The 14,988-nt window shown below is 40.4% G+C and overlaps 1 protein-coding gene across 2 annotated transcripts in view; it reads right to left on the bottom strand.

Moving 5' to 3' along the window:
• Positions 1-9,204: 9,204 nt before the first annotated feature.
• tmem132e (transmembrane protein 132E) overlaps positions 9,205-14,988 on the bottom strand; it is a 170,128-nt gene continuing 164,344 nt past the window's right edge. For both annotated transcript variants that reach the window (XM_026182493.1, XM_026182492.1), the window contains exon 9: positions 9,205-14,226. In XM_026182493.1, the coding sequence (XP_026038278.1) occupies positions 13,156-14,226 (1,071 nt within the window). In that variant the 3' untranslated portion in view covers positions 9,205-13,155. The remainder of the gene's footprint in view (positions 14,227-14,988) is intronic.

A 14,988-nucleotide genomic window follows, 5' to 3' on the forward strand; every position in this document is an offset into this window, starting at 1 on the left:
TTTATATTCAAATAATTTAAAAAAAAAAAACTTCAATTACCTGTTATTACCACACACCCAATCTGATTGTTGGTACTTCCTGCCTTGTGTAGCCACTAGGTAACAAAAGCTCAACACGGCCCCTAGCATCCTGGAGCACTTCCGTTGTGTTTTGGAGTTTGTATGTGTTTTGGAGTGTGTACGTGCTTTGTCTCTAGGGGCCACTGTGAATATACTTTTATTTATTCACTCCACATAAAATGTAATAAATAAATTATAAAATACAGAATCCAACTATTTACATTTCATACATTTCAACTTTTAACTACTTACATTTTCAGCTTTTTCCTTTTAAACAAATTTAAAGTGAAACAACACAAAACGCTGCAAACCACAACACAATAAAATATAAATTAAATTTAAAAAAGGGGGGGCGGGGGGGAAACGCCCAGATCTTTAATTAAGGGAAAGGTTGGCATTTAGAAATATTAATATCACACTCAACTGACTGTGTTTTATCTTCCCATTGCACTGATGGGTGGACAGTTCTTAGGTGCCTGTGCATGTTGTTTGTGGAGCCGGCTCTATATGATATCCTTTTCTTGTAGACGCTACACTCTGCCTTTGTTTTGTCAATAAGATTGAAATGGCTCCAGACTTTGCTTCTTTTCTTGGTGTCACTCATTTTCTTTACTGTACCTTTCCAATGTGCCGTCTCTGCTCAGCGCAAACACAAGGGTGACTTGCAGCGTGAACCGGAAAAAAGTGAAAGAGAGGGCAGGAGAAAAAAAACAACAACAACAACCCACAGCCGGCTCGCATCGTTCACTTCAAAGATCTGGCTCTGAGAGCCATTTCGTTCGCGACCGACCCATCACTAAAAGACACTGTATATTCCTTAGGTTTGCTCCCTCCACTTATTTTCTACAGGACTAAGGTCTGAAGATTAGCTAGGCCACTCACTGACTTCTTGCCTCTTATTTAGATGCTCTTTTCTTGCCCTGGCATAACAGCCCTAAAGCATAATGCTTCTACCTCCATGCTTAACTGTGGGGATGGTGTTCTTTGGCAAACAGTGGTTCTGTACATGTGCCGTCTTGGACAGAGAGACCATACGGATGTTGCAAGATTTCAGTCCTTTATGCGTAGTGTGTTACCAATGGTGTTTTTGGTGACTGTGATCCCAACTTTCTTCAGACCATTAACAAGATCTTTCCATGTGGTTTCAGCACATGAGGTCCACATGGAGGGCAATTGATGGTAATTTAATTTTTCTTTCATTTCTTGCTAAACAGCATCAGGGAATGGCACCTTCTCACCAAGCTTCTCGCTGATGGTCTTGTGCAGGTTGACAGTCCAGTCCCTGACGTCCCTTTGCGAGCTCTTCGGTCTTTTCCGTGGTGGTGGAGAGGTTAGAATGATGACATTGATTCTGTGGACAGGGAATATGTGTAATTTATTGATTTTAGTGATTGACTGCAGCATGGGCACACGGCCATCTGTGGGAACCAGAATTACTTATTTCATTCAATGATATCCAAATCAATTTATAACTTTAATGTAATGTGTTTTTTCTGGGTTTTTGATTGATTCTGTCTCTCGCCATTAAAATAAAACTTCCATAAAAATTAGAGATTGTTCATTTCTTTGGAAGTCAGCTTATAAATTCAGCAGGAGCTCAAATAATTATTTCCCCTACCGTTATTAAATGTCACATATATAAATGTCTAAATACGATTCTCATTTTCCAGCAGAATGTGTTAGCCCTTTTGCAGCTGGAAAAGAGCATCATCCCTGAGGTTAGGTCACCGCAGGGATGATGCCTAGAAGGTGTTTTGGGGTGGCATTTGCTCAGAGTGTCTGCTAACATAGCAGTGAGCAACAGTCTAAATACACAAGTGCAGATTATATCAGGTATAAGTGAGATCTTATTGCGCACTGACTGTTGTTTTCTAAAAACGTACGAGGAGCTCAACAGACTTCCTCACACATACGCTTGAACAATCAGTGTGCGCTACTGGTCACTGAGAAATGCCCTGAAACTGAGTGACTCAGGATGTATGTCAGGATGTGATGGTATGAGCTGTCAACACTGTTATTGTTGTGCATGCAAGCTCCAGCAAATAATAACTGAACCTTGTCATCTAAGTTATGATTCCAGACAAAAAAAACAACAAAAAAAAGACAATTTGTGTTTGTGAAAGAATAATTAAATATTTAATTTGGTATTTCATTAAAATAAATAGAATATAAATGCTTGTTTTGTGTGCCGTATAGTTGAGGTCTCCAAGCCTGCTTTGCAATTTCAGTAAAAGTAATAAAGTCGCTTGAATGAAAACCAGATCTATAACAGCTGTAGTGTTTGTCTTTATGATTTTTAAATCTTTAAGAGCATATATGATTCCACACACAAGAAAGCCTTGAAACTCTTCCCATAGGTGAGCTTCCAATCCCCTCAATTTACTAAGCTTTTAATAACCAAGGCTGAAGACATGACATGCTTACAAAGGGATACCTTGAGCCTCAATAAAAGTTTTAAAAGCCGTCTTGCCCAGCGTGATGAAAAGTGGTTTTGTTGTCCTTGGTAGCAAAAACGACCCCCCCCCCCCCCCCCCCTTATGAAACAAAACAATCCCCAAAAGACAAAGAAACAAACAAACACCCAGACAGAGGAATTAAAAAAAAACAAAAAGACCAGGAAGCTGGAAGGTGCGCTCGGTCTGCAGAGCCAATCCCTCAGATTAAGAAAAAAAAAGGTAATGCATGCTGGAGTTCTGTAAGTTAAGTAGTGGGAGGACACACTTGCTTCACAGCAGCTAATGATTTCACAGTACTTAAAGCTGTGAATTATGTCTGTTACCTAAAGTGCAATATGTCTGTGTCAAAGCTGCACGAAATATCTAATTGTGGTTTTAAGTACACAGGGATGGATGGAAGAGTGCAGAGTTTGATTTGATCAATTTCAAGGTCTTCAGTAAATATGACAAATATGGGAAGGACGTGGAAATCATTAGTGCTTCCAGAATGGTGGCCGCAGTTATAGTTCTCTAAAATCCACATTTTTTGAAACCTCAACATGTCACATTGGTTTATTGGAGCCAGAAGTGACTACGTTTGGATGAGAGCATAAAAGGCTGAGTTGTCACCAGAGATGGGGAGTAACGCGTTACTGTAACAGCAAAAAAAACCCCTAAACTTCTGAGCAAGCAATTTAGCACACTGCCACGGGAATGTGAAATTCACAGAGAAACCCCGGATCCTCCCACTGACATGACCGCTGCTGCACCGGGCAAACCTCCACCTGCTCCACTCCTGCTAAACAGGTGAAGATAGATTTAAGAGCAACAGGACTTAGTGCAGCTGAATTTTTTGATTTTATTTATTTTCTGCTGTTTTACTTGCATCTATTTGAAAGAGTGAGTGTAAACACACTCTAATTATTTTATTTTATATGCTCGAATATGCAGACAATCGGTTTAAATGTGAAACAAACTTCTTTAAGTCAAAGACAGTTGCATGATAATACATTTTTGCTTGATGCAATGTGCATAAAGTTAAAAGATTAAAAACTAATAAAACAAGTTTTAAAGAGAGACTTTTTCATTAGATTCAATTTTATATGATGGATTATGCAGAAAAAATAGAATTGGACTGAAAGGTCTATTGCTTTTTTTTTAAGTAATAGGATTACTTTTTTGGAGAAGTAATCAGTTACTAATTAACTTGATCAACACTGGTTATCACTATACTTTAGAATGCTTGGCTAGCAAGCTGCAACCATTAAATACATGTATGTAACACATACATGTATTTAATGGATGTGGCTACTTCATCAATAGCCACAACCATCCACTAGACAGGTCTATACTCTAAATCATGTCTTGTAATAATAAAAATGGTAATAACAAAAATGTGTGTTAGTCTCTTTTCTCATGTGCGTTGTGTATAGTTGTGTATCCATTTGTATCATTAGTTAGATTCTGTTCACCTGTCTTGATTTCACCGGTTGTTTCCCTGCTTCCTTACTGCCTCATTTGTGTACTTTAGCCCTCAGTTTTCCCCAGTTTTTTGTCATGTCCTCCCTCGTGCTATATGCTCCCTCTATATGCTCCCTTGTTGTGTGGTTTCCCTTTGTCTCTAAGTTTTTGCTTTTCTGGCTCCAGCTCTGCCTGGTTTTGTATTGTGTTACTTTGAAAGAGAATTCCAGATTAAAGCTGCTCTTTTGAGTTTATATCCTGTCTCACGAGTCCTGCATTTGGGCCCAACACACCCACACCTGTTCTGTGACAAGAACGATGATTCAAAACACACTGCCAGAGCAGTCAAAGCATACTCGGATAGAAAAACACACAATGGAACCCCATCAGTCATGGAGTAGCCTCCCCAGAGCCTGGACCTCAACAACATCGAAGTAGTTTGGGATAATCTTGACAGAGAATGGAACAAAAGGCAGCAAAGATCCACAGATAAGCTTTGAATGTCCTTCAAGAAGACTACTTAAAGAAATTACAAGAAAGCTTTCTTAACATAGTTCACAGTGTGTTAGAATAAACGTAGCTTCGTAAAATCGTACAGCAAAATAGCAAAACACAAACAAGGTGTCGCTCGAGACATTTGCACAGTGCTCTACAGATGCAAATTAATCCTCGTGAACTTTTTATCACTAATGGTATGATCACTGTTTATCAATATAAACTAAAATATTTTATCATTTTGACGGTGCAGACATTTGGGAAATGTCAGGAAAGAAAACAGGAAATCACGTATCCGTTAGTTCTTCTGCATTTTCATATTTGTCTTTTACTGTTGTGGGATAATTACACCAATGTGCTTTGAACTGGTCAGTCCACAAATCTTGCAGCACTTTGATCTGTCTTATACCACTTCATGAGAACTGGCTACCAAACATGATCTACTAATAAGAAAACGGTTGTTTTTTTCCCCAAAAGGAGCTAGTTGAGAGTAGCGGAAACATTAAAAAGCACCAGACACACAACTTCCATTAACTTGCATTGTATATTGCACAAAAGGAGTTATAATTGAAGGGAATAAAAATGTTCTCTCGGGTCCATTTCAGGTTGTGATGTTTTACTGTCATCTCTCCAGAGGAGACGAGGAACAGCAAAGCCACATCAATAGTTTCACCAGTTACATAATGAGTTGTGGCGCTCGCCTATTATGTAAAATGCAACATGTCTTGTCTCAGCATTGTATTTCTAGTCTATAGAGGCAGCTGTCAGTGTGAGGTTATTATCTCCGCCTCTCCTGTGATGGATTTCTCCCTGTATGGTTGCTGAACCTCTTTGAAAATTGTCTAGAAAGAAGCCCGTGTCTTTGATTCGGAAGGACTGACACCAAAATCTGACATTTGCCGTTGATGGTTTATATAGTTAAAGATATTTCTGCTGTCAGGTTTCATTCTAGCCACTCTGGAAATATCTTGACATGAGATCATAGTGTCTATGACTGGTCTGTTATCCACAGCAAGAAAATAACAAAGCCATTACAAAACACAAAAACTGGGCCACAAATATAGCTGCAACACCAGCTACAGAAATTCACATTTCCCCCCCTTTTCCTCCCATCAATCTATCTGTAAAATATAAAGAAAATAGCTGTAATTAAACCAAAGTCAAAGTATTTAAGTGCTGCATTAGTGCACTGCGGATATCATACATTTTTCTTCGGCAGTGGGATTCCTCCTTAGAGGTCTGGTGTGAATTCTGGTACTCTGGCACCCCCAGTGCAGAACTGAACCTTTATTACAGGTTAGATAAGGCATAAATGGCTGGTATAGTCACAGCGGGGCTGCAGATTGATTTCACTTTGAGTCAACTCTGCACTCCACGCTGAACCAAATTACCACTGAGCTAAATTTACTCGACTGCTGAAACGCCAGTCGTGCCACATCAGAAAAATAATAAGTTAGACACAGAAGTCCTGTTATTGCCAGAGGTGCACTTGTACTCTTTGTCTGTGCATCAAGTGCGTAATTTTGCTAAATTAGATTTCCAGCAGAGAATCGGATGACAAAATGGCATAAATGTGCGCTGTACATTTTTCCATATATTAGCATTATATCATACCATAGCCTGTAAGTATGGCCGGACCATTTGAAAGCTGCATCCAGACTGTTAATGCAGGAAGTGAAACTGTAGACATCCTCACTATGGAGATTGTTTATTAGTCTGAAGTGCACGTCATTAAACTCATTACTTAAAGCTGAAATCTGAAAACGCATGTATGTGCAAAGATATTTTGAGAGACTGTGCTGCCATATTTCTCCTGACTGACTGTAAATTCTGAAAAAAATAGTAAAAACACACATGAATAATATCATTTCCTGCTTACCTACAGCTCTCAGTCACAAAATATGTAGCTTTATTTTTCCTAGAGGTAACGATGACAGTTTTTTGTCCAATTTTACTCAAAAACAGCAAGTAGTGTACTTACCTGGCATTAAGTACTTATGTGTGACTGACTCAGTAATAAATAAATAAATAGAGGGGATGTGTTATTTAACCCCAAGAACATGATTTACTGACGTTTAAAGTGGACGTGCTCTGTTCATTTCCAGCTCCGTATTTGTATTCTTGGACTAAAGTAGCTTTTCATGAGTCATGCTTCAAAATAATTCTTATTTATTTCATCTTGAGCCTTCCTGCAGCCCCTTATTTCATCCTCGGTCTGATTTAACCTTCTCCCTCTCACCCAGCTTTCTTCTGAGTGCAGGCAAAAGATTTGAGCAACCAATCGGTGGAGCTTGTGTGCTCACAGCCAGAGCTGTGTGCCCAACATGACCATGTTGGGGAAACTGGCTCTCGGTGAAATTATACAAATCCAAAACTGAGCAGCCGGAAGGCCTCACAGGGATTATTTACACTGATGATTTGAAACTTTGGCAATGATTTATTTGAGCATCATTGCTATATACAGTCATGTGAACAAGACAGTTTCCACAGGACTCTATGCAAGCCTGCAAAAAAGCACACCCTTCCTGCTTCCCTGGGAATTAAGAGCGTAAATAGAGCCACTGATCAAATGCACCTGATCAGGTGATCATGAGTAAGCATGAGCACCTCTATATAATAAAAATGTTGGCAGGTTGCTGCTCTGAAGCATTCAGGTGTGTGTTAACAAGGTGCCATAATCTTTTCAGCAGCGGATGTTCTAACAAATTCACCCCACGGTCAGACCATGTAGAGCTACACCTAAGCCCTCAGTTAGCATGTTAAATGTTAAAGTTCACAACGGTCTGTTAGAAAAAGCCTGAATAAGTGTGGCTTGTATGAAGAAAGCCTCTTCTTTCTAAAAAGAACATGGCAGCATGGCTAAAGATTTGAAAAACTGCAAGAATAATGCACTTGTATTATGCCAACTGTGAAGCATGGTGGTGGTGTGGCGACGATTTGGGCTTGTTCCTCAGCCATGGGACTCCAGACCTCAACCCGATTGAAAACCTGTGGAAGGTTATATATAAATGCATGAGCTGCAGTAACATTATAAAGCAAAGTGGGCCAAAGTTCGTCCACAACAACATTAGAGACTGATAAAGTCATACAGTAAACAATTACTTGATGTTATTGCTAAGTGTGGTTCTAGAAGGTACTGAATCGTGGGTATGCTCATTTTTCCACAGGACTCTCGGGTAAAGCTTTCTGTTATTTAAGTGAAAAGCAGATTAATTTTCTTTGTCACATTTTCCATGTCTGGGGTGCGTCAGATGTGTATTAATAGTACTTCATGCTATTTTTATTATAAACACATAATAGATTTCAATCACCAAAAGGTGAGATACAGCAAGTTAACACATATTGCCCCGCACTGTATGGTGGACGATTATAGAAGCTGCTGACAGCTGCAGAGAGGCCACTGCTCACCAGAGCCCAGACGCCTCGGGCACTCAGTCTCATAGACGCAAATGGATTCAGTGTGGCAGCACCTCCGAGAGTGGGCTGCGTTTTCTCCTTAAAAATGTATTTATGCTTTGTAAGAGGTTCCTTTGAATCTGTTATGAGAATCTGGAGAAGGTGCAAATGGGATGACGATAAACACGACCCGTCGTTTTATTATTGTGGCATCACTTGATGTGACAAATGTTTGTGCTGTGTGAATCAGATCAATGTAAACACAGTTTATTTGTAATAAAAGTCCTTCAGAGATGTTAAAGCTGATCCTAAAATGAAACGCATATGAGGACAATTTAAGCTTTGGATGCATAAGAGCTCATAAACTCCAGCTAATCAACCATTTGAATCGGCATACTTTGATACACACTTTTCTCTCTATATAGATTTTTATACATTTTTCACACCTACACCTAAAAGAAAACCCAGAACCAGACACAACTGACTCATATTTGATCAGCAGTAGCAGCTGAAAATATTTGGTATGACTCAGATATATAAATATCCATTTAGTGTGCAGCGTATTCCGCTGTATCGTGCATTCGTTTGCTTCCAACGATCCGAAGTCAGCATCCATATCCCAAGTTCCAAAACCCCACTTACTGCTCTCTAACGACCTGCGTCTCACCTGAGTTCAAAGGGCTTTGATCTCAGCTGCCCAAGTGAAGTGAACTAAAGGAGTAAACACTCCAGACTTTGAGTAAACACCTCCAAGTATGGATTTTAATGGATGGGAGCCGCTGGATGAGACGAAACACACTACAGTAGGTTTCTATACCCACCTCTGCAGAAGCTTCTTGCTGCTGCGGGAGATGCACACAGCTGAGGGCAGGGTGAAAAGCACTGATATATAACCTTCAAGTATAAGCTGGACTCTCTATCAGGGACACACGGGCAGACGCGCACTAGGAGACGATGCATCATTAAAATACAAAAACCGCAAAGAAAAGAGCAGTCGCTTTAAATTAACCTCGTCTTTTGTCTCCACATCCTTGCCCTTGAATGGATCTGTTACCCGTAAGATAAAAAGAGGTTTGAATTTTAAATCGGCATAAACAAATAATAACTTCCAAAAAAGTGCGTAACACCATTACTTTCACATGCTGTATAAATCAGGTCCCCCTGTGAGATATTAGGCACCCAATGAGCCAAAATCCTTCAAGGTCAGAGCGTCCCTTCATATATGAAGCTACTGAGGCTGAATTCTTGACATAACTCACGCTGACACGGAGCACACATCGTGCCAAAAACATGTAAGATGATGAAAAAATTCCCACTCGTGTTAACAATGGAAAGCAAAGTAAAGACGACACTGCCATTTGTGTATTGCATTTTCTTTAGTACTTTACATATAACGGGAAAATACAAGGGTTTGCTTTCAAGAGAATACAGGAAATTTAACAGTGCTCTGTACATTACAATATTATAGTCAGTGTGGTGGTTACTTGGCACAGCCAACCGAGCCGTGCACGTTGTGCACATTTCACCATGGGCGGGGGTGAGGGTGGGGATACAATTCAAAATCTTCATTTACATGTTATAAGCAGTCTAAGTTTCTATTAGCAGCTTGAAGAAGATACAAAATGAGCAATATCTACACTTTGCCAAAGCAGGAAGGGACTGGAGGATGTAAAAATCATAATAAAAATAACGTATTAAATACTGTGTGAGTACGTCAGCGAGGAGGGGAAGAAACGTGTGAAAACCGAAGCTGCTATTAGACACTTAATCTGTAAAGTCACCAGATCAGACTAACCAGGTTAACACTAATCACAAAAGAACCAGGCTTAGTTAGGAATTCTACATTCATCCTGAGAGACCGTCATTTGAAGTCAAAACTGATTTTTCTCTCTAGTTCACAGGAAAACATGTCGATGTCGTAGCTGAAGGAGGTCGGGCTTGGACCGTCGTCTCGTTTGTAGCCGATAACACAGATTTAAAAATTATTAAAACCAGAATTGGTCATTATTCTTTTCAACCACATGGAACACAGAGAGGGCATGCAGCAAATCAAACCCTTAAAGTCCCAATCCAGGATTTATGTAGATCAGCTGTGGGTCTATATACAAGTAATATATGGAAAAGTACAGTTTAGTGATGAGAAATAATCTCACGCCCACTTTCAGACAAGAATTAAAGGGACAGTTCACCCTACACTAAACCTCTGGGTTGTAGTGATATTTAATCATGTCATTTTTTTGGGATTTTCCCAGTTTTATAGAAAAAAAAAAAAGCTCTCATCACATAGATCATGACCTGATTACACAAAGCGATCCACAAACCTTGTGGTGAGCACTTACATGTACAGCAGGAACTATTTTCTCTTCACCCAACTACACCCTCCAACCATAACACAGTGCAGGAGAAAGCATCAATCTACCCATGACACGATGCACACCCTAGTGACAGAGTGACATCATGTAAACAACATAAATAGCGTCAAGCCTTCATTTACAGCTGAGCTGCAATGTTAACAAGCTGCACGCTTCGTTTTTAGTGTTTGCAGACAGTAGAAAGAAAACAGTTTAAAGAAGAAATCGCTCCAAGCGAGGTTTGTAGAGGTTTTTTCAAGGAACTGGTTCAGGATTTCTGAAACAGACATTGCTGTTGAGGTTTTAACAACCTTGAGCGCCTCAAGACAAGAGCCATCTGGTTTCATTATATTCAAGAGAAGGAGAACAATGCTCCTGCTGATACCTCTATACCTGGAAATACCACATACCATATATTTTAAAATATGTCTTTGTATTTATTTTGCGGTGAACTGGCCCCTTGAAAGGATTAATCCAGCTGCTGGTAGGTAGTCACATTGAGTGTTGAAACATGTGGTTTTCCAATGGGAAATAAAGTAACAGCTTTTGTATTTGCTACGAGTGACCGTGTCTTCAGATTGTCAATCAGTGAAATTTTTAAAGTACAGATAAAGTATGTCTTTAATTCTATATTTTCATCTGAAGAAGCTGGTATTGCATAACAGCTGCCACAGTGAGAGGAATTCTGGATTGGGTCTTTACCCAGACCCTTTCCAGGGTCTTAAAGGCGGTAAAATGGCAACAAAATACATTTTGAGTGACAAATAGAGTCACAAAAAGAAGCATGTCACATTTGTTTGCTTATTTGCAGGATCCAAATTAGACAGTTAACACAAAAGAAAACTCCAAGCCCTTAGATGCACACTACAGAAGTTAAGCAGAGTTACATGGAAAGCCATTTTTCAAATCTGCTTGTCTCATTAGTCCTGAAAAGAACTTATTTTATGTGAGATCAGAGCTGGAATAACATCAACCTTTAAAGTCGTCTCTAGTTATTCTCTCTAAGTACTATAAAGCAGACAAGCTAACAGGGCAAGTGTAATTAAAAATACTATCAGCCCTGCTCCTGGTTACTATGCATCTTTCTGCCTGGCGACGTTTTCAGTCTTCAGATATTTTACGCTTAACTCTCCAGAGCTTTCATTTTTTCTGCTTGAGCTTACCTGAAAGCCACGTCAGTAAACATTTAAAAGACAGCAATTAACACTTCTGCACAACAACACTTAGGCTGTGTTGATTTCAACCGCTTTGATTTGTCAGTAAAGCCTGAGGTACATTTACATGATCTCACACCCGCACCCATATCATCCTCACAGCTGGAGTAACAGAAGCACATTTAGCATTTTCCCCGCAAAAGCTACTACGCTCTGGCACCGTTCATATTTGAAGTAAATTTGTGACCTCTACACACAAGTTCACCGGAATAGAGAATCGAAACAGGGCCCACATAAAGGTGTGTCTGAAAACAGTGTGACAGCATGAGATGGTCATGACTTAAATGATGGAAGAGAATCAATGATTTATTCCGTAACCTTCTTTAAGGATGGATGGCGTTTCCTGCAGAGTTTAGAGGATCTTGTGCTCAGTGAGAATGTTTCCATTAGAAGTTATTCTTTTTATTATTTTTCCAAAAGGCTGGAGGGCCAGCCAAACTTGGGGAAGGGAAGTAAATCATCAAAAGATTGGAATCTATTACAAGTCTGATGCATAGCAAGTCCCCTCGTTCAACAGTCAGATGTGATACCATTTAATAAAAATCTACAGTTCTGTTGTAACATTACCGAGGGGAACCTTCAGCCCACCACAAGACTATAAAATATTCAAGACTTCAACCAGCTTCCACTCGTATACCTTGGAGTAAGCAGCTTGTCGAATGTTCGAGCTGGAACTGGCTCCAGCTCGATGCAATATATACATATACTAGAGAGGAATGTCTGCATGTATGTAAGCCTGGCCTGGCCTGGAATGGCATGGCATGCGTGTAATGCATGATAACATATTCAGTTTAGTTATGTGTATGAATGATTATATAATTACAATATAAACATTTACAAATTTGGAAAAAAAGTTGCTGATTGTGCCTCATGATCCCCTTCCATGCAAAGACTGTTAGAGATCCTCGCAATGCACAAGCTCTTTGTATTTATTCCTCATGCTGGAGAGCAGTCGTAGTATTTTACATAGTAGCTCTTACTACACTGGCTCTAGCCGTCGTGAGAAAACAGGGTGTCCGCGCTGATATACGAGTGAACTGTGACCATTTTTTTTATTATAAGGCATTAAGATTTGTTCAGGACCATGAGGACTAGTAGTAGTAGGGCACTGCTTTTGACTACCTATGAAATGTAGAAAAATGTAAGGAATGAACATGAGTACAAATCATGAGTGTGCCGCACCAACAACAACTATGAAGAACGTTTTACCGTTAAAAGAACGCTTTTCCTACTTTGGCGAAAAACAAAAAAACAAAAGAAAAAATATGATTTTTTTTAAAACATAGCTTTCATGAGAGTCTTTGACAGTTATTTACTCATCAAAGGCCTCTTTGTTTGGAATAGATACAGTACTGCAGAGTCCCACCGAGCCACGACCGGTACCATACACCTGTCCGTATCAGGCTTTCATTGAAATCAGATCCTGAAAATAAGAGAGCCGCAGCAGCTCTCTCGTCGCCCATGGCTCGGCTTCCCAGTGAAACAGGTTTGCAAAAGCCAAGATTTAAAGATTTCTCTAGCAATCGAGATCCTCTGGTCAGGTCTTTGGCTTCCTCGCGTCCTCCTCTGTGTGAGCGTGTATGAGATTACAGCACTGTGCAAACTAAAAGAAACTAACCAAAACAACAGTTGACCTTTTAGTCTGTGAAAAAATTATCTTTCACTTAGGTGTAAAAGAGAAAAATAGAAAGGAACGTTCTTCTTAGAAAGCCGAGAGTGGGGCTCGACGCTGCACCTCGTATCTCAGGCTATTTCTTTTATTCTGCGCATGTAATCGTGCAGTTCCTCTGGGTCTTGAAAGCCCATATCCTGGCAAACCCACTGAATGTCCTCTTCATCTGCTATCGGGATGGAGTTATAGGGCAGCTCCTCTGTGGGAAGGGTGGTAAAAGTGGTGAACTTGACTCGCTTGCGCTTAGAGGTGGGTGAACTGGCATCCTCGCCGTTCTCCTTTGTAGAGCCCCCAGAGCTGCCGTCGCCCCTTCCGTGTACCTGGCTTTGAACGCTAGTCTGGGAACTGCCACTGCTGTGGTGGTCCCCGTGGCAACAAGTCTGTACGCCCTCCAGAGGGTTAGTGGGACTTTCCACTTGCTGTGGTGACAGATCACACTGGGCCCTCAGCGGCTGGCCGTTTCCCAGGAACACCCAGTGGTGGGAGTGATCCATGTTGGCCTGACCCTCAGGTGGGATCCGCTTATGGCGGTATTTAAGCACAAAGACAATGCAGTTGATGAGAAAGACTAAAATGGCCAGGCAGAAGACTCCCAGTAAAGCGTACATGCCAATCTCAAGGTCAGTCATGTTGCGAGGCGAATGCACAAAGTCTTCCTCCTCCTCTTCTTCACCCTCAGTCGGTTCCTCTTGGATACTCATAGTAGGTAAATTGGTGTAATCAATGGGAACACTGGCAGGCTGCTCATTAGATGTCTCATAAATTCGTCCACTAATGTTCGGATCGACGATTGGACGCCTGGTGACGGGTGCCAGCTCAATCTCCCCCTCCGTGGTCGCCTCTTCCTCAGAGTCCTCCTCGGGGCCAAAGCGGACCTTGACATAAACTGCAGCAGATGCGATGACGCTTTTGCGTTTGGTCTTCTGGCAGGCCTCACAGATGGTCATCTCCACACGCACCATCTCGCCAGATCCTTCTCCTTCTGCCACCACCACAGGCCAGCGTTGCTGAGGCTCCTGGGTTACTGACACAACTTTGTCATCCAATGTGGAGGCATTGAGGTTGTAGTCTTTGGGATCAAAGTAAGTCAGAGTGGCGGCTGTGTTGTCACTAAAAAGCATCCAGACAGACAAGCTGGCCTCCTGTCAGAGAAAAACAGAGAAATGCATTTTAAATTTCTAGAAATTAACTTTTTCTTGTTTCAGTATCAAAATGTCACTTCTGAAAATGCATCAAATGCCCTGATCACAAAAAAAAAAATCTGAAATCAAGATTTTTTTTTTCCATTGAGAATGTAATTTGACTTGTGGTTCATGAGAAAAACAAAGAAAAGTTATTCTAATTATTTCAACGCGATGAATATGTCAGGAGAAAGTAAGTGAAGAACATAAAAAACTGCACCAAAATCAATAAACAAGCTGCACTTACTTTACATATTAAGAAACAGCTATGGTTATTCTTACACGTACTGTGTTTTTCCTTCTTTTGGGTAATATCTATACACACTAAGCAATGATGGATGCTTATATTAAATACACCCCAAGTTCAAATGTTGAGGTCAGTTTATGTCCCCACTTGTAGCCATTCGACAGATTTCAGACTGCTCTAAACACAAATTTTCAACTCCTGCATCTGTACGATGCAGTAAAGAACAGTTATCCCTAATATGGTCATATTAGTCATCAACTGTCAGCACAGTACCCCACTCAGCCAATCAGAAGACAGCATCCTTAATGGGAGACGAGCTAAAACTGTGGAAGCACATTTCTGCCCAGCAGAGACAAGTCAAACTTTTATTATCTCAAAATGTCCCTCAAAATATAAATGTACTTATTTATATATTTAGCAGTGGAAACAAGCTTCTCTATATAACAGCTTGTTACAGGCAGTGGACGGATTGGGGA

The sequence above is a fragment of the Astatotilapia calliptera genome, chromosome 10 (genome assembly GCF_900246225.1).
Source record: "Astatotilapia calliptera chromosome 10, fAstCal1.2, whole genome shotgun sequence".
NCBI lineage: Eukaryota > Metazoa > Chordata > Actinopteri > Cichliformes > Cichlidae > Astatotilapia > Astatotilapia calliptera.